Consider the following 20,913-nt stretch of genomic DNA (forward strand, 5'->3'; position numbering starts at 1 on the left):
TGTGTACATTTAATATAGATTTTGGTCTCTCCTTCATGAAAGCTGTGTATTTAGGTAATAATATCATTGGTGAACAGTGTTTATTTTGTAAGTGTTCTCAGGATGTGGGTCATGCTGGCTAAACCATCTTCATTGTCTGTTTCTGGTCACTCCAAGAAGGTAGTAATGAATCTCCTTGAATCCTGACAGTCCTTTTGCTGATGGTGCTCCCACAATGATGCAGTAGAAAGTTCAGGATTTATATCCAGCAGTGTGTTGAGGAAGAAAGGTGATCCTGACTATTTCCCCTTCATAATGAAAAATACCTCAATCTCTGTTTCGGCTCCATGAACCAAAACCTATGAGTTTTCAACCGACATAGCTGAACTGACAGCTTGTTTCTTCGAAACTTTTTTAAAATATATAAATGGAATCAAAACAGGCATGTTCTACAGTGGCACTTGAACAATAAAGACAAAAATGTGCCAATATATATTTGTTTCGGATACATATCAAATGCGGAGGAGAAACGGAAGCTTTAACAATTCTTGTGCTAATCAGTTCTTCAGTTTGGGTGATGGTGAAACAGTACTAGTTAGCAAGTTGTGAAAATATTGAAAATTGTTAGAAATGATTAAAATAATTATAATTAGACCCCTACCAGCAATGGTCTACCTTCCTACATAGCAACATTAGTGAGATTTAATACCTATGCATGAATCTGAAGGTCTCTGTTTCCAGCTTTCCCTGCTTTTCCAGTATGTGCCATCTCTTTTACTTTTTCCTCAAAGGCTTCATTTAAACTGCAAATACTAATCTCAATCTAACATGACATTTTTGGGGTCTTGCTCCACAATTTTTTCTTGGGTTCAATGCCACAGACCTACTTCTGTTCCAAAGCACTGCATTTCAGAGAATGATCTTCCTTGAGCATAAGAACATAGGAAATAGGAGAAGCAGTGGACCAGACAGCCCCTCAAGCTGCTCCTTTATTCAATACAACCATAGCTGACCCTCAGCCTTAACTCCACTTTCCCACCTACTCCCCATATCCCTTGATTCCCTGAGAGACCAAATATCTGTCTATCCCAGCCTTAAATATATTCAATGATGGAGCATCCACAAGCCTCTGGGGTAGAGAATTCCAAAGATTCACAAACCTTTGAGTGAATAAATTTCTTTTTATCACTGTGCTAAATGATTTGCCCCTTATCTGAAACTGCGCCCCCGTACCCTAGATTCCCCAACCAGGGGAAACAATCTCTCATTGTCTACCCTGTCATATAAGCCACATCTGAATCTTGTATCTTTCAATGAAATCACGTCTTATTTTCCTAAACTCCAGAGAGTATAAGGCCCAATTTACTCAACCTCTCATTATTGGACAACCCTATAATCACAGGGACCAATCTATAGTGAACTTTCACTGTACCACCTCCAATGCAAGCATATCTTCCTTAAATAAGGAGACCAAAACTGCACACAGTACTCCAGGTATTGTTTTGTCAAAGTTCTACACAATTGTAGGACTTCCTTATTTTGTACTGATCCCCCTGCAGTAAATGCCAACTTGCCATTTGCCTTCCTAATTGCTTGATGTACCAGCATGCTAGCTTTCTTTTCCTTATATGAGTACACCCAAGTCCCATTTACAAGTTTCATGCCCTTTTATAAAATATTTTGCTTTTCTTCTGACCAAAGTGAATAACTTCACACTTTCCCACATTATACTCCATGTGCCACCATGTTGCCCACTCACTTAACCTGTCCAAATCTCTTTGCAGCCCTCTCTGTGTCCTCCTCATAGCTTACATTCCCTGGTAGCTTTGTGTCATCGGCAAAATTAGATACATTACTCTTGGTCTCTTCATCTAAGTCATAGATTGTAATATACCTATACTCCTATACTCTCTGGAGTTTAGAAAAATAAGACGTGATTTCATTGAAACATACAAAATTCAGAAGTGGCTTGTATGACAGGTTAGACACTGAGTGATTGTTTCCCCTGGTTGGGGAATCTAGGACACGAGGGCACAGTTTCAGGATAAGGGGCCAATCATTTAGCAAGGATATAAGAAGAAATTTATTCACTCAAAGGATTGTGAATCTTTGGAATTCTCTATCCCAGAGGGTTGTGGATGCTCCATCTTTGAATATATTTAAGGCTGAGATAGACAGATATTTGGTCTCTCAGGGAATCAAAGGATATGGGGAGTGGGTGAGAAAGTGGAGTTCAGGCTGAGGATCAGCCATGATCGTATTGAATAAAGGAGCAGTTTGAGGGGTGGTCTACTGCTTCTCCTAGTTCTTATGTTCTTATTCTCAAGGAAGACCATTCTCTGATATGCAGGAAATGAGTGCTTTCGAACAGATCATAATATAGATTATAAATAGCCTGAATGTCCCAGCGCTGATTCTTGCTGCACTCCACTAGTCACAACCTTCCAATCTGATAAAGGGCCATTTATCCCTACTCTTTGCTTCCTGTCCCAAAGCGTTTTACAAATTCATCTTCTGAGACCACCTTTGCCAATTTGATTGGTCCAGTCTATGTGAAATTTAAAGCCCCCACAATTATTACATAGTCATTTGTTACAAGCTCCAATTATTTATTGCTTAATGCTCTGTCCAAGGATATAACTACTGTTAGGGGGCCTGTAAACTACTCCCACCAGTATTTTCTGACTCTTGCTATTCATAATTTCTATCCATACTGATTCTACTTCATGATCTTCTGAGCTGGGATCCTTTCTCACTACAATTCTTGGGGAACTGGTAGAATAATCACTACACTAAACTTATTACTGTGTTTTGTCTCACTACTTGTATGCCTTGTGACTTTCCAGAGAGCAATAGAACCAAAAATTCCACCAGATCGTGGGTTTTTCTATAACTGCAAAACAGATATTTTTTTTAAAGTGGAAATGGATAAGCGAAGAGTAGTAATGACACACAAGTAAATCAAGTAGTAACGAGAAATGGCAAATAACAGTTCCTTTTGATACGTCAAATGCCAATGTAAAGTGGACTGGCCTAAAGTTCCTGATTTGAGCTTCCATTTTGATTCACTGCTGATTTACCATGGGGTGTCTCCCATGGCATCAGACAGATTCTTTAGTTAGAACAGGGCAGGCTGAGCTATGCTCCCAAAATTTACTGGGAATAGAAATCTATCTCATAAACTCAAACAAAGCTGCTAACTCAACATATATTCAGAAAAACCACGCAGGATGTTTAAACTTGAATCAAGCACGTATTGCCAACATAACTTTTATTCTGCCATCATTATGCATCAAGACAAGGTGGATCATTTTCTGTAGGTTAATTCAGTTTCAACCCTGCATGCACTATGTGAAAGGGAAATAATCTAATAACATCATCCGTTATCGTGAATTTGTATCACAATTGTTTCATTTATGAGTCCCACTGAGTTTGATTAATTTTATTTTATTGTCATCTGAAGCTGATTTCCGGCTCCAAATCAAACTTATGCAGGATCTCTGAACATTGACTTGATGGCACACATATGTTCATGAGTATGGCCGGGATTTTCCGTCCTACTCACCGTGAAACCGGAAACTCCCACCTGAAGTCAATGGGCCTTTTGGTGGTCCGTTAAATTTTTCGTCCCAGGCGCAACAATTCCTGCCGCAAGGCAGGATTGGAAAATCCTGCCCTATATGTCCATATCGTAGAAAAAACAAACATTGAAAGCGCAACGGAAATATTTTTTCTGAACGTACAAGTGATGGACACAAATTACTGTTACTTACTCAACAGTGTTTACTGCAGCCCTCGGGGTAAAACTATATTTGTGCCTCAATAAAGGACACTAGGGGGAGAATTTATTCCCTGTCGGGCGGGTCAGTCGGGAGCGAGCACAGAGCCGATCACCTCCCACGAATTTATGTGGGCAGGCCAATTAAAGCCCGCCCAGCGTGATGCGCGCCCGGTAGCGCTCAGCACTACCTGTGTGGGCGGGGGGGGGAGGAGGGAGACTCGGGGCCTGCGCTCGCAGAAATCTCCCTGAGGCACGGAGCTACCTCAGGGAGATTAAGTGCAATTGCAAAGTTTGAAAAAAAGATAGATTAAAATTATTCAGACATGTCCCCTTGTGTGACAGTGTCACATGAGCTGGGACATATTCATGAATTGTCAGAAATTTTTTTATTAATTTACTAAAACCCTCGTGAAACCTCATCCTGCCCATGGATGAGGTTTCATGAAAAACGTGAAGGCCGCTTGGGCTCTTCACCTGCCCACCAACCTTAAGATTGGACAGGCAGCGTGGAGAATTAGTTTAGTTAGTTAATTAACGGCCTTAACAGGCCTTTGACAGTTTGGCAGGCACGCAGCCACCTCCGGTACGCACCCACCGAACAGAAGGTCAGAATGACACGCGGTGACGTCAGGACGCACGCCTGAAGTCACCGTGCGTCATTTTAGGTGTCATCATGTGGGGCCTGCCCCCGCACGCCGACGTCAAAATTCTCCCCTAGGGGATGCAGAGAACAATCCCTGTGCCTAAACGGATAGGCCTAAGTGGCACCAAATATTGGGTTCAAGCCTTATTATCATTGAACCAGCAAGCTACGGATACTTAATGGGCATTCCCAGGCAATTTGCTGGAGGGAGTTGAGTTGGGAGGCGCCCAAAAGTTTTAAAATGTGGAGTCGGCACATTTAATTTAGGAACAGTGTGGATTATAGGAACATTAATTTTCCAATATGCCCACCAACATATTATCCAGAATGGAGTTTGGATTGCTATCAGCACAAACCTGATTCCAATTAAGTAAAGAATTACAACTAAATCTGTTTGAAATGTTTGCTAATGATTAATTTTTTGTTCCCTTTTTCAGGGAAGACTTTGAAGAAATATTTGATATCATAATCACAAATGCTTTGAAGCCAGGTTTCTTTACACAAGTACCACAGCAAAGACCCTTTCGAACTCTTGGTAAGTTCTAAAATCTCTGAAATTAATGAAATATCTTAAATAAAATCCGTGCCGAGGAAATGACTTCATTGGGTTGCTGCTAATACAAACCGAGTGTGGAGGGCGTGGCGATTGAGGACTGCTGATCACATTTGTCAATTTTATCAGTTTTCACAGCCTCTTTCAATGATGTAAATAAAACTATTTTAGGGCTTTATCTAAGTTTTATTAGCCAAACTGAGCTGAGTATGTTAGGCATATGTAAGCTGAACCCTGTGACCAGAGTGGTTGCAGCACAGCTGATGAACATAAGCTGCTTTCCAGTGTGTCTGTGAAATGGAATGCCACGAATACCAGTAAAGCTGAACAACGTGCTCCTAGATCAACAGCTGCAGTCTAGCCAACTTTGAGACCAACAATTCCACTAAATTACAAGGCAGCATTTTTTTTTTTTGCTTCTTATTCTGAGAAATGAATGACTGCCCATTCATTGGTAGAAAAATTTAAATCTACTCCTCTGTTCATCAATATGTAATTGGTCATTGTGTGTCTTAGAAGTAAGAAGTTGCATTACAAATGGAGGCTTGTATGTAAAACACTATTTGTTCAACCAGAATTTTCTTTTAGATAATATTTTTTGACATTTGATTTAATTTCCTCCATCAACCCTCTCTATCCAAAAGATTTATCATCCAGCACATCATTTCCTAGCAGAAGGTGGACAACCTGTTTTTGGTCTGATCAGGAGATAGCATATGAAATACAAAGAAGCCTTACTGTGTCACTTACTTTTGCTACGGGATTTACCATTACTGAAGACTTCCATCTACAGTGACATAGGTTCTTATTAGTCATTTTGTGGCTGCACTCGGGTTTGACAGAAATTGCTGGTTCATTCAAGCCTCAGCACTGTCACAAGGTCAGGTCAAGAGAGCAAGCAGTTAACACTCCAGATCTCAAAAGCAGTGTCTCTGCTAGTGCAACAGGCCTGAGCTTGTTGTTTAGGATGTTTCTCAGAAAAATTGAATCTCCAGTGATCATGCAGATTCCTTCCTCCATCATACTTCCCCACTTTAGGACAGTGTGACATTAAAGTCTCATATCTCTTCCCCCAGTGCTCCTTGGGGGAGCCTTCTGCCTAATTTATTGAAACAACTTTACTTGTTTTTTAGCTCCCAGTGCATGCCAAGCTCATTACCAGCTTTGCTATTTTTTTTCATTTTAATCCTGTGAAAAGACATTAGGTTTTGTATAGCTCTCCATGGGCAGAACATTTGGGTCAGGTATAAGGTGTACATGTACAGGCCCAATCCAACTAGGCCACAGCACCTTATGTTATTGGCAAGGAAACCTCTTTGTTCTGGGGATCCTGCCATTTAGTGAGCTGTTTTCAATTCAAATTATGCAGTGAAATGCGAGCTTTGTCTTTGATTAATCCTAAAATCCTTCAATAGCCTGGCAATTTCCTTGGCGCGTGTTGACATTTCTAAGCATCACTTCAGCTTTTTAAAGTTAAATTGGTTCAAACATTTAAATCATGGACAGCTTCTTGCTGGTGCTGCAGAAATATAATCACTCAGTGGCTAAGACAAAGAGAGGGAGCACACTTGTAAGTCGATGAGATGGGTCTACAGAACCATCAGTCAAATTTATTACATTGCGTTGAATGCCTAACCTTGTATGAGTACAACACTCCCAGCATCTGTATTAGTTGAATCTCTCCTCATGATAAATGGGAAGGAAAAACACCTAGGCTAGAATTTTCTGGCCCTGCCATGCGGGGACCCTCTGAGGGGGATGCGGCGGGCCAGCCAAAAGCCTATTGACTTTCAGTGGGACCAGAAGATTCTGGCGGCGGGTGTGGCTAGAAAATCCCAGCCCTAAACCCTCAGATTTTGCAGAGTGATTTCCCTACAGTTGCTCCAAATTTATAGATTATACCCAAAGATCCTTCCTTAAAATAGATAATTAACGTTTCAGATCACTATGGTCACCAGCCTGGCTTCTTACTGAAAACATGTTGAATTTAGTAATTACAGCAATTTTTACAAAATTCTTTCATGGGATGTGAGAATCTCTAGCAAGGTCAGCATTTATTGTCCATCCTTGATTGCCCTTGAGAAAGTAGTGATGAACTGCCTTCTTGAACCGCTGCAGTCCATGTGGTGTAGGTACATCACAGTGCAGTTAGGGAGGGAGTTCTGGGGTTTTCACCCAGCGACAGTAAAGGAAGGGTGATATATTTCCAAGTCAGGGAGTGTCCTCTACCCACAAAGCTTTTGCAGCGAGTTGCCTCCACATAGGTAAAACAGATCTTTTGGCTCCTGCCAAAACTTCCTTAATCCTAACTCCATACCTTTTCTCTCCTCAAATTTCACATGCTATCCTTTAACAAGATTGCATACTTTCATCTCTGCTATCCCTATCTCACTGCCACTTTCTTTTAGCTTTGATTAACTCAGACTTAAATTCTCCAATGCGGTCCTCACCATTTTGCCAGCCCCACCCAAATGTTTCATTGTTTACACTTTCAAAACTTTTAGTAATTTTGAAAAACATTACCCCCTTTAATTTTTGCTGTGTCATTGAGAATGCCTGTAAATAAAAGGCTGTGTTTGCTGCTGCTGCACAGGAACAGTTGCACATGCCCACACAGCACTCGCTCCATCTGCTGGCGCATGCGCGGTTTCTCTGTGATGTCATTATTGTGTACCCATTGTCCATTCCTCTCCTGACCCCTTGCCAGGGAGAGAAACAACCAGAACAGTAGGGAGGGGCAACGAGTGGAGCAGAGAGGGGAGGTGGATAACGGGCGCACATTAATGATATCAGCATTGGCAAAACGGTGCATGCGCCAGCAGACGGAGTGGGTGCGGAGTGATCGTTTGCCTTTTGACGGCCTTTTCTACCTGGACTCCCATTTTAAAGATCTGGACTCCTAGATCTGTCTATTCCTTTGCTCTGTTTAGGAAGAGTGCAGGGGGGCATGCCAGGAAAAGCATCAGGCATATCCAAAAACGAGGTGTCAACCTGGCGAAGTTATAATACAGGACTACTTGCGTGCCAAACACATAAGCAGCAAGAGAGAGACAGAGCAATTCTACAACCAGCAGATCAGATCTAAGCTCTGCAGTCCTGTCACATCCAGTCGTGAATGGTGGTGGACAAGTAAACAACTCACTGGAGGAGGAGGCTCCGCGAATTTCCCCATCCTCAGTGATGGGGGAGCCCAGCACAGCAGTGCAAAAGATAAGGCTGAAGCATTTGCCACAATCTTCAGCCAGAAATGCTGAGTTGATGGTCCATCTCGGCCTCCTCCAGAGGACCCCAGCATCACAGATGCCGGTCTTCAACCGATTCAATTCGCTCCACATGACATTAAGAAATGGCTGAAGGCACTGGATACTGCAAAGGCTTTATGAGCCCTGACAATATTCCTGCAATAGTATTGAAGACCCCAGAACTTGCCGCGCCCCTAGCCAAGCTGTTCCAGTATAGCTACAACACTGGCATCTATCCCGCAATGTGGAAAATTGCCCAGGTATGTCCTATACATAAAAAGCAGGATAAATCCAACCAGCTGATCACCACCCTATCAGTCTACTTTCCATCATCAATAAAGTAATGGAAGGGGTCATCAACAGTGCTATCGAACGGCACTTGCCTAGCAACAACCTGCTCACTGACGCCCAATTTGGGCTCCACCAGGGCCACTCAGCTCCTGCCCTCATTACAGCCTTAGTTCAAACATGGACAAAAGAGCTGAACTCTAGAGGTGAGATAAGAGTGACTGCCCTTGACATCAAGGCAGCATTTGACCGAGTGTGGCATCAAGGAGCCCTAGCAAAACTGGAATCAGGGGAAACTGGTTAGAGTCATACCTAGCGCAAAGGAAGATGGTTGTTGTTGTTGGAGATCAGTCATCTCAGCTCCAGGACATCACTGCAGGAGTTCCTCAGGGTAGTGTCCTAGGTCCAACCATCTTCAGCTGCTTCATCAACGACCTTCCTTCCATCATAAGGTCAGAAGTGGGGATGTTCGCTGATGATTGCACAATGTTCAGCACTATTCGCGACTCCTCAGGTACTGAAGCAGTCCATGTCCAAATGCAGCAAGACCTGAACAATATCCAAACTTGGACTGACAAGTGGCAAGTAACATTCGTGCCACACAAGTGTCAGGCAATGACCATCTCCAACAAGAGAGAATCCAACCATCGCCTCTTGACATTCAATGGCACTATCATCACTGAATTGCCCAATATCAATGTCCTGGGAGTTACCATTGACCAGAAACTGAACTGGACTAGCCATATAAATACTGTGGCTACAAGAGCAGGTCAGAGGCTAGGAATCCTGCGGCAAGTAACTCACATCCTGACTCCCCAAAGCCTGTCTGCCATCTACAAGGCACAAGTCAGGACTGTGATGGAATACTCTCCACTTGCCTGAATGAGTGCAGCTCCAACAACACTCAAGAAGCTTGACACCATTCAGGACAAAGCAACCGGCTTGATTGGCACCCCATCCACAAACATTCACTCCTTCCACCACCAATGCACAGTGACAGCCATGTACCATCTACAGGATGCACTACAAAAACTCACCAAGGCTCCTTAGACAGCACCTTCCAAACCCACGACCGCTACTATCTAGAAGGACAAGGGCAACAGACACATGGGAACACCACCACCTGGAAGTTCCCCTCCAAGTCTCACATCATCCTGACTTGAAAATATATCACCGTTCCTTCACTGTCGCTGGGTCAAAATCCTGGAACTCCCTCCCTAACAGCACTGTGGTGTACCTACACCACATGGACTGCAGCGGTTGAAGAAGGCAGCTCACCACCAATACCTTCTAAAGGGCAATTAGGGATGGGTAATAAAAGCTGGCTTAGCCAGTGATTCCCACATCCCATAAATTAATTTTTAAAAACTTACCATTTAGGGAAGGCTTCTTTTCAATGTTCATTTTCCTGAATGTTTTTTTCTCTACATTGAATTGTATCTGCTGCCAGCCTGGCCACTCTTAACCTCTGTATTTTTTTGCATTTTTTTACTCAATTTTCCATGCTCCTAAGTTGGAGTCCATCAGATTTCAATGCCATTCAACTATCCCCTTCTGCCTACGTATAAATTATCTGTGTGCAAATGAAAAACAAAAGAAGCCCCAACAAAAATTCCTGGAGCTCATAACTCCATGTTTCATCATCATTCCAAAACATATCCGCTCACGACAACTCTCTGCTTTTAGTTCCCAGATGGTATTCATGTAGCTACAGTTTTTATTTACCCTTTAAGTAATTAAGAAAAAAACTAGTATTTGTTTTAAATTTACTTACACAGGGTGAAATTTTACCTTTTTGACCCATTGGAGTGGGAGTGCAGCCGTATGCAGGAAACCAGAAAGTCTGGGTTTCCCTGCATGCTGTGGAGTGCAGCATTTGTTGTCTGCCATTAACAGATTCCCACTTGGAAGTCAGCCTGGTCGACAGGCTTAGCTTCTGGTCGAGTGGAGAGCATCCTGGAGAAGGCCGCAGGACCAGCTAAGTTTAATCCCCAAAGAACTGAGCCCTGATCCAAAAGTGTGACCCAATCCCAGATGTGGCAGGTGGTTGGGAGGGGGTTGGTGCGATCCGATGGGGTGGGGGAGTGGGCGGGGGGGGCTCCAATGTCGGGACGATTGTTGTCTGATAGTGGGAGAGCTTGGGGACTGAGAGAAAGAACTCCTGCCTTGTGGGCCCTGTGGGAAATGTTTTTTAGACGCTTACCTTCTCCCCGAGGCTGTCCTCATCTCGCTGCAGCTCTGGGGTTTCCTGAGGCCCTAAAAATCCAGCCAGCCACAGTTAAACCTGCAAAGCAGTAAAAATCTGTAGCTTTCGATCTCATTAACATATTTAAAATACCAACCTGCCTCCTGGGAGGCTTCCCTTCTCAGTAAAACCCAGAAGCCTGCGGGTTGAAGCCGGCCTCCCAACGTACTGGAAGTTTTTACCTACTTCACCTCCTCCACCCTCACCCAATCTCACATTCTCAACCAAGTTTAAATTCCCCCCCCCATTAACCTCAATTGATACCATTTGATCCTATTAACCAGTCTTGCTCAGAAATAATATCCTGAATTTTCCTGACCTGTACTATTTAATATTTAACAAACCATATAAATACCCCCTTTAGCTACCTCTGGAATTCACTACCTCAGAGTGCACTGGATGCCGGGACGCTGAATAAATTTTAAGGAGTAGATAGACAGATTTTTAATTAGTAACGGGCTGAAAGGTTATGGGGAGAGGGCGGGAAATTGGAGTTGAGACCGAAATGAGACCAGCCATGATTGTAATGAATGGTGGGGCAGGCTCGAGGGGCTGAATTGCCTGCTCCTGCTCCTAGTTCTTATGTTCTTCTCTCAAAACTGTGGAATTTGAGCGTCTCTGATCTTTCTTTTACACCTTGGGTCATTCCTGCTGCCCTTCTTTGTGCCCTCTCCAACAAATGCCTGTCCTTTTTATGGTGTGAAGCTGCTAATGGAGAAAATGAAATTACAGAGAATAACTTATTAACTTATAAAAAGAAAAAAATGGATATATTTATCATTTTTTATAGTTTTCATTCTTTAATGCTTATGTGACTAGAAAGTTAGGGGCGGTGGGAGGTATTCCCCAACACCATCCTGTTAATCACCTTGAAAGGGTGTTCCAAAGCTGGCTAGCTGGTTGAATAGCAGCGGTGGCAGGACAAGGCCATTACTTAAGTTCCAATTGGCCCATGAACGGGCAGGCTGCCCGATACCCACTGCCACCACCCCGCTGCAGGTAAAATTGCAGCAAGGGCAGGGACAGGTATGTAGGTGGCGGGTTTGGCGCCCATAGCATTTTACACCCCCCATCTGCAAACCCACAGCCAGGGAGCTGTAAAATCCTGTATTCCAATGCGCTCCTGACTAGTCTCCCACATTCTATCCTCTGTAAACTTGCGGACATTCAAAACTAAGCTGCCCATGTCTTCACTCGCAGAAAGTCCCATTCCCCTATCACGCCTGTGCTCACTGATCTACACTGGCTCCCTGTCAAGCAATGTCTTGATTTTAACATTCTCATCCTGGTTTTCAAATCCCTCCATGGCCTTGCCCATCCCTATCTCTGTAATCTGTTCCAGACCTACAACCCTCTGAGATATCTGCACTCCTCTAATTCTTGTGCATCCTCAATTTTAATTGCTGTACAGTTGTTGATCATGCCTTCAGTTGCCTGGATCCAACCCTCAGGGTTACCTTCCTTATACCTCTCTACCGCGCCCTACCCCGTTAAGACTCTCCTTAAAACCTACCTCTTTACCGAGCTTTTGGTTATCTGACCGAATATCTCCTTATGTGGCTCGTGTCATACTTTATTTTATAATGATCCTGTGAAGCACCTTGTGGACATTTCATTATTTTAAAGGCGTTATATAAATATAAGCTGGTGTTGCCCTCATTGTATGTCAAATATTGGGCCGTAACTTCCGACTAGCGTCTGAAAGTGCTGGCCCGCAGAAATTAGAAGAAGTAAATGCATACTTACCTGGTCTTGAAAATTGCGTTGACACTTCCGTTCTCCAAAGCTGCTTGGGGCCTGCAGAACCCCCACAGGCCCCAGCGAAGTGTAGCTCCAGCGTATTCAAGGAGGCCACACCCTTTTTTTACAGCACTTACTGCCGTAAAGCAGCTAAGTTTAAAGGGCCAGGGAAATTCACAGGCCAGGGGGAAGCTATGTGTCTAAGGTAAGTGGATAGGATTTGGGGGGGGGTCCCAAGGTCGTTTGGGGGGGAAGAATCCAGAGGTCAGGTGGGAGGGTGTCCGGAGGTCGGGTGGTGGGGGTCGAGGGTGGGGGTGGGGGGGGTAGTGTGGAGGTGGGGGAGGTCGGGAGGTCTGAGGTCTGGGCGGGGGTTCCGAGGTGGGGGAAGGGTCAGAGTCTGAGGTCGGGGTAGTGGGGGAGGTGGGATTGTTGGAGGTTGGGGTGGGATTGGGGGGAGTCCCGTAGGGTCGGCCTGGGCCTTTACAATAGTTACCCAGAAGTTAGAAGAGGTTTTAATTCTTCTAACTTTCTCTGGGTAACTATTGGTATAACCTCGGCGGAATCATCCGAAGCTTGCGCTATAAACCGCATTTTCAGATGGTTCCCCGTGCAGCGTGGTTGTCCAGAGGAAGTGTGCACTTCTGGGCAATTGCCGTGCAAACACTTACCTGGGAGCTTCCCAGAAAGATTCCCCAGAACATCTTTAGGGTACCCCCGAATCCGACGCTGGGCAGCGCGCAAGTTATGGGCCATTAAGTCATAAGGTGAAATAAGATTCTTATTTCAAAGTACACCAAGAAACCAGAGGATATAAATTTAAATTACAAAATTCAAAAAGCAATTAAATGAAATGAGTTAATTGATGAATTGGAGCATGAAGATTAAGTTGGCCGATGAGCTCCTGGACCAGTCTCTTGTTCTGTTCTTATAAGTGAATGTTTCTCTCCTCTTTACTTTAATGTTGCTTTTGCAAGCATCTCACATAAAAGTTATTTATTGTAAAATGTTACTTAACAAAGGAACCCCAAATGCTTTTGCTGAAAACAGATCAGTGTTACTCAGTGAGTTTCTCTGAACAGCATGTGAAATTTTCCAACAAAAAGCTAGCTTTTATTCAAAATTAACTGATCCATGAAAGGCTATAGCCTTGATATATCAAGGGAAATTGCTTTAAAAGTGAAACATCTTCAAAACAGTACACAGCTTTCTTATTTTAGAAGCTAAAGTAACTTTTCAATAACCTTTGAGACCCTTCAATGGGACAATCCTGGGCTTTATAGAGCACAGTTGGTGCTGTGCCAACATTTTCAGTGTGCTGTCAAAAAGATAAAGTGAATGAGACAAACCAGTAGTGGAATAAGCACAGACACCTCTGTACAGTCGTCTCACTTTGATTTCACTTCATGTGTTGTTTGGCTTGCTTTTGAAAGTTTTTCAATTCTGGCACTGCAGTGAACTGTTCTATTCCTATAGCTTGAGAGGAGCTGATTAACCTATCAGTTGTTCTTAATTGAGTGCCAGCCAGCAGTTGGAAGCTGATAAAGGAAAGAAAAAGAAGGACCTGCATTTATATAACACCTTTCATGACCTCAAGTATCCCAATGCACTTTATAACCAATCGTGTACTTTTGAAGTGCAGTCACTGCTGTCACATAGCAATCAGGACTCCACTTCCAATGCTCTACTGACCAGCCTCCCATTTTCTACCCTCTATCCGCTTGAGATCATCATCTAAAACTCTGCTGCCCATTCCTAACTCACACTGAGTCCTGTTCACCAATCGCCCCAGTGTTTTGTGACTTACACTAGCTTCCTAGTTAAGAAACATTTCAATTTTAAAATTCTCATCCTTGTTTTCAAATACCACCTTGGCCTCACCACTCCCTAGCTTTCTAATCTCCTTTAGCCCCATATCACACCAAGATATATGTGCTCTTTCAATTCTGGGTGCTTAAGCATGCCCTATTTTAGTGGCTCCATCAATGGTGGCTGTGCTTCAGCTGCTAATGTTCTAAGATCTGGAAATTATCCCCCTAAACCTACCCCCTAGCCTCTCTATCTCTCTTTCCTCCTTTATTAAAGTGTTTCTTAAAATCTAGCTCTTTGACCACACATTTGGTCATCTGTCCTAATATCCCTTTATGTGGCTCAGTGTCAAATTTTGTTTGATAACACTCCTGTGAAGTGCCTTATGATGTTTTACTCTGTTAAAGGTACTATTTAAAAGGAAGTTATTGTACCACAGAGGCTTGTCATCCACCACTCTACAGACAGTCAGGTATTATACCCATGGACCCCTGCTCTCTCTCCTGATGAAACTTAAAGTGCTGTACTGCACCAATAAATCTATCACAGTACTTTCACTTGTTCTTAGCCTTTAAGAAGAAAATGGCCTGGTATTTTCTAAAATCTGTGGCGAACAATGGCATGCCAGAATGTTAATTTTCAACAAAAAGGACCAATGAAAATTGGGCTTTAGTGACTTCTGCTTGTTTTTTTTTTCTGACATCTGCATTGCCTTAATTTGTTTGTGCTTATTCAGTAAAACTATTGTCAAAACCCTCCTCTGGTAGCTTCAGCCCCTGGTAAAAGGCAAGAGAACATGAGTTTTCTGCATTAATCCCTGTTCTGAAAGAGCATTTAAGAAGAAATTGGTTAAGTACACGAGAGAAAAATAGAAGAATATTTTATTTTATTCTCTCATGGGCTGTGAGCATCGCTAACAAGGTTAGTGTTTCTTGCCCATAACTGCCCTTGAGAAGATGGTGGTCAACAATCTTGAATCGTTTCAGTCTATCTGGTGTACGCTTGCTATGCTGTTCCAGGTTTTTAACCCATTGATAGTAAAGCATTGTGCAGGTGGTGGTGTTCCTATGTGTCTGCTGCCCTTGTCCTTATAGGTGGTAGAGGTCATAGATTTGGAAGGTGCTATCAAAGGAGCCTTGGTGAGTTGCTGCGGCACATCTTGTGGATGGCTCAAACTACAGCCACTGTGCGTCAGTGGTGAAGGGAGTGAATGTTTAACGTAGTGGATGGGGTGCCAGTCATGTGGGCTGCTTTGCCCTGGATGGTGTTGAGCTTCTTGAGAGTTGTTGGATCTGCACCCATCCAGGCAAGTGGAAAGCATTCCATCACACTCCTGACTTGTGCCTTGTTGATGGTGGACAGGCTTTGGGGAGTCAGGAGGTGATTGCTCACTGGGAATTCCCAGCTTCTGACTTAGTATCCTTTCCACAATATTTTTATGGCCAGTCAACTTAAGTTCCTGGGCAGTGGTAGCCCCCATGTTGATGGTGGGGGATTCAGCAATGGTAATGGCATTGAACGTCAAGGGGAGATGGTTAGATCAGAGGTAGTCATTGCCTGGCACTTATGCGGTGTAGATGTTACTTCCCATTTATCAGCCCAAGCCTGACTGTTGTCCAGGTCTTGCTGATGCAGGCATGGACTGCTTTAGTATCTGAGAAGTCACAGGACTCCCCGAAGCCTGTCCAGCATCTATGTTGCACTAAACATTGTGAAATCCTCCGTGAACATTCCTACTTCTGACCTTACAATGGAAGAGATATCATTGCTGTAGTAGCTGAAGATCATTGGGTCAAGGACACTGCCCTGAGGAAATCCTACAGTGATATCCTGGGGCTGAGATGATTGGTCACCGGCAGGTACAACCATCTTCCTTTGCGTTTGATATGACTCCAATCAGTGGAGAATTTTCCCCTGATTCCCATTAACTTCAGTTTTGCTAGACTAATAGTTTGATAGGGTTAGATGAAGGGAGATGACTCAAGGGGAGCATAGATACTGACACAGAAAGCTGGCCTGCTGCTTGTTCCTGCGCTGGAAATATTATGTAATACTAAAATATTAAGCACAGTAAGATCCAAAGTCATAGTTCTGATGTTCTGCGGTGATTTGTTTGTGATGATATTTTCCCCTATTCTGTATTTATGGGTCATTGAATATATGTTTACAACATTGGGATGTTACATCATAAATAGAAAAGCTTATACATTTACATTTTCCTAAAAATGAATGCCTCTGCATAAAAGATTGTTTGATGGCTTCAAATTTTTAATTTTCGTAGAGGAAGAAAGAACTTGGGGTAAGTTCCACACTTGCCTCAGGTCCTGCTTAGGTCTACCTGTTTAACACATTGGTCGGAATTTTACGGCCCCATTATGGCAGGGATGGAGCTGTAAATGCGGCGAGCCATTCTAAACTCCACTGACTTCGGCGGGACCATAAAACCCCGCTGTCGTAAAGTTCCGCCCATGGTTTTACATTCTGGCACATCTAATGAGATTCTCATGAAATTTTGGCATAAAGTGCCAATGGCAAAATTGGTGAACCTTGTCAGTTACGCCAAGCCCAGAAATCCTGGGCCCAGTGCCTCCTCAATGGCTGTGGTCTTTTACTCACCCATACACCCTTCAGTCCTTTAGATGGCAGAGCCTACAGCCAACTGAAGCTCCATCCCTTCCCTAAATACTACTTCCAAATCTTGCGCTTTTGATCACCCCTTTTAACCTCTCTTCCTGGCTCACTGTTCTTTGTACACCTAACAGTGAAGGGTCTTGGGATGCAAGGTGTTGCATAAATCTGAGTTGTTGTAAAACAATTAAATACCCCACCCCCATCCTGTGAAAAAGGGTAAGAATTCTTGTTAATTTCACCCCTTAGCTTTGCTAGAAAGTCGAAATTAGAGGCAATTTAACAGAAAGTCCAAAGGTAACTCCTTTTAATTGCGAATTATGTGTATACCTTTAAGTTTCAGTTTTCATTCATCTTCACTTCTTCCCCTAGCGCCTCTTTAAATCATCTGTGCCACTGTTTGACTGCATTGTAGCAATAATTATTTTTGTCAGCTTTACCTGAAGCTGTGGCTTCCCAGGCAGAGGAAATTACTGGAATTCCTTACATCAGCTGCAATGCATAAATCCCTGTGGATGGCTTGGAATAGTTGACTTCAGTGAAAACTAGAGGCTTCAGTTTTATAAAGAATGAGTTAGGCTTTTATTTTCCTAAAACTAAGACTTTGGAATTTACATGAATTGGCAAACATTTTAAATTACAGTTAATGACATTGTAGAAGTTAACCAGTGTGTTACCATGTTTTCACAAGTGGTGACCCAACCACATAAAATAACAATCAGGTCAGTGGTTGTGAAAATGTGGTAACACTATGGCAACTGTGTACTGTTTATACCATGAAAGTACTGGGAGATGTCAGCACATTTGTGATGTTAACCATTGTGTTACTTGTTTAAAAATAAACAAAACCTAAGGGCGGAATCGTCCCATATTTGCACAAGTGCGGGAGCGGGCAGGAAAAAGGACGTTGTTGCACTGTATCGTCCCATTGCCAGCACGTCCCGCCTCATTTATAATGCATTCCCAGGAAACACGCCGGATCGCTGACAGGGCGGCCTCTGACTTGCCTGCCAGGCAGTCACCTCAGGTCTTCAGTAACCCAGGCACCATATTTAACGTGCGCCCCAGCGCAGAGCTAGCACTCTCTAAGGGATCTGAAGCTCCTGGAAAATTATGGTTGCTAAAAGGAGGAAACATGCTGCCCCCAAATTTAGCGACGCCTCCCTCAGGCTGGACATAGCGGAGGGTTATCATGAAGTCCTCTACCCCACCCCTCACTCTTGGTGAAGACCAGTAAGCAAGGTCACAAATCCAGCATGAGAGACAGTGGCAGCTATGGTCAGTGCCAATGCCCTGCAAAAGAGGACAGCCACCCAGTGCCGAAAGAGGATGAATGATCTCCTCCATTCCACCAGGATAAGTCACTCTTCTGATCACTGTCAACTCACACACTCACAAACCCATCACACGTCCACATGGATCTCACTCACTGCCAGTTCGGGACATCATCATTCACTCTCTCACACACACCTTCATCTGCCCTACAGATTGTGTCCTCATCCCATCCACGGCACCACTCACCACCCACACATGCCAGGCATCCTTTTCATCTGAAAGAAAAACAGAAAATGCTGGAAAAACTCAGCAGGTCTGACAGCATCTGTGGAGAGAAAAACAGAGTTGACGTTTCGAGTCCTTTTGACCCTTCTTCAGAGCTACAGAGAAGTAGAAATGTGATGAAATTTATACAGTTTAAGGGGGATGGAGCAGGTGGAGCTGGATAGAAGGCCAGTGACAGGTGGGGGAAAAGGAGAAATTGACAAAGATGTCATGAACTAAAGGACAAAGGGGGTGTTAATGATAGCAGTTAGTGCTAAAAAAGGTGCTGATGGCATAAAGGTAAGAAAGCAGAATGTGATAATAGCAGAACGAGGGTAAGCACTCTGAAGCGAACAACATGGGACAAATAACAGATGGCCCTTGTTGGGGTGGGGTGGTGGGAGAGGTGGGGGAAAAAAGGGATCAATGTGGGATAAGAAGGGGGATAAAAAGAGTGATAAAACAATGAATGAATGAAAATAAAAATAAATAAAAATAAGTGGATAAAAAACAAAAATGAATTTTGAAAAAAGGGGTGTAGATAGAGGAGAGAGTTCATGGTCTGAAGTTGTTGAACTCAGTGTTAAATACAGAAGACTGTTGTTCTTTCAAATTTCCAGCATCCGCAGTATTTTGCTTTTATCTTTCTCATCTGGCCTGGTATGTGTCCTGCTTGCACTCTCTCCATCTGCATTCATGCAGGACAGGTGGCACTCAACAAAAGGGAGAGGTCGCAGACTGGTGGAGGAATACCCAACATCAAGGTCCTCACAGACTTTGTAAACAGAGTCATCCAGCTGGCCAGTGGAGATCTGGACCGTTCCTTTGCTGACAATGAGGTCGGCAGTGCTCAACCAAGTGAGGATCCAGCAGTGCAACATCAACCATGCTGTGAGTCCATTCCCCTGTTCCACAGTCACTTGCCATGCACTAGTTATCTCTCCCTGCTTTTGCAGGCACACCTGAGAAGTAGCCAAGAGGGTTCCACAACACAGGTCCTCGATTCAAGCCCCGAAGACACTTTGGAAGAAGAATCTGATGACAACCTAATTGAAGACCGGACACAGCGCTCACCCACACCCTCCACCATTGCAGAGACACACACCTCGGTGGCACCTAGTTCTAGAGCAGCCTCGGAGTCACAATCTCGTGAGCACATTGCACTGTCCAATTCATAGCAGGTGGTCGGAGGGACTTCCCAGGTTTCTGGCACTAGGAGGATTGCTAGAGGCCAGAAATCTGCTGAGTCCGAGTCAGATGAGGAGCCTCTGGACTCGGTCATGTCTCCGTTGCTGGCGTTGCAAAGGCAAGCTCAGGAATATCAGGAAGGGATGTCTGCTGCACTCCTCAGATTGCAAGGCACAATGGAGGACTCCATCTGTCTTCAGGCTGAGGTGATAGTGCCACCATGCCAACACACTGAGGTCAACACTGGTAGGATGGCAGCTGCCATGGAGACCTTGGTACAGGATATCGGTCCTGCACTGCTGTGCCGTCTCCACTCCATCGCTGACACCATAGTTGGCCTCCAACAGTGTTAACATCAGAGGGGTGCGGGGCAGCTCGATCTCACTCCAGCCTCCGCTTCTCCTCAAGGAGTCAGCCAAGGGCTGTCAGGCACCCATAGGGAGGAGAATCAGCAGACGCACACTCCGGAGCCATCTAGGTGACACGGGGAGTGTCCAGCCCATCCGACGCCCCTCTTCCTGTGACCCCTGCAGCCCCAGTTCGACAGGCCGAGGAGGGTGCCCATGCCACAGAGCAGGAGTCTGAAAGCAGGCCAGGCCCTCCAGAGGACAAGATCACCACAGACAGGGCGTCACAGTCAGCAGGCTGGCTCCACCTCCGCTGTGGATGTCCGGGGAGCACCAAGACGTAGCGACAGGGTTAGAAAGTTTAAGAAGATGTAGTTGCAAAGCCTGGGCACGGGTGTTAATCACTTGTACATAATGTTCACGATTGTCAATAAACTCACAAGAATGCCTCCTTATCTATGGCTCCTTGTTCTGATGAGCAGTTTTGTGTCACTCAGATGTGAAACCTTGGTTTCTGCACAAGATAAAGGCAGGTGTCTCAGTCCAGGGCCTCTTCCCTGTGCAATTTGTGACCATCAGACCAAAGTGATGGTCCGGCTTCACACTCACTGGACACATTACTGATGCCTGCACCTCGATGGTGCTTGTCATCGCTGCCACAATGTCGCAGGCAGGCGTCAGAGCTCCATCATTCTCTCTGTGTGCTCTCAGCACCTTTGAGGTGGGGCTGACCCTCATTTCTCCAGCATCTGTGACCGGTGACGCTGTGCTCTTGAAGGCATCAGGCGCTGAAGGCTGACAAAGGATCAGGTGCATTTAAAGCTTCATGGCTGCATCTCCAGTGACACGACTCTGGTTACAGAGCCCAAGTGAGCTGCCCTCAGCCAGACAGGAGTCAGACATTCACAGAGGCTATCTGAAGATCTATGGAGTG

At 44.3% G+C, this 20,913-nt stretch overlaps 1 protein-coding gene across 1 annotated transcript in view; it reads left to right on the forward strand.

Annotated features, from left to right (window-relative positions):
• The window catches only part of nt5dc1 (5'-nucleotidase domain containing 1), a 644,476-nt gene that overhangs the window by 485,226 nt on the left and 138,337 nt on the right, over positions 1-20,913 (forward strand). The window contains exon 8 of the mRNA XM_078542226.1: positions 4,841-4,938. Coding sequence (XP_078398352.1) covers positions 4,841-4,938 — 98 coding nt within the window. The remainder of the gene's footprint in view (positions 1-4,840; positions 4,939-20,913) is intronic.

This window comes from Cetorhinus maximus, chromosome 5 (genome assembly GCF_964194155.1).
Source record: "Cetorhinus maximus chromosome 5, sCetMax3.hap1.1, whole genome shotgun sequence".
Classification (NCBI taxonomy): domain Eukaryota; kingdom Metazoa; phylum Chordata; class Chondrichthyes; order Lamniformes; family Cetorhinidae; genus Cetorhinus; species Cetorhinus maximus.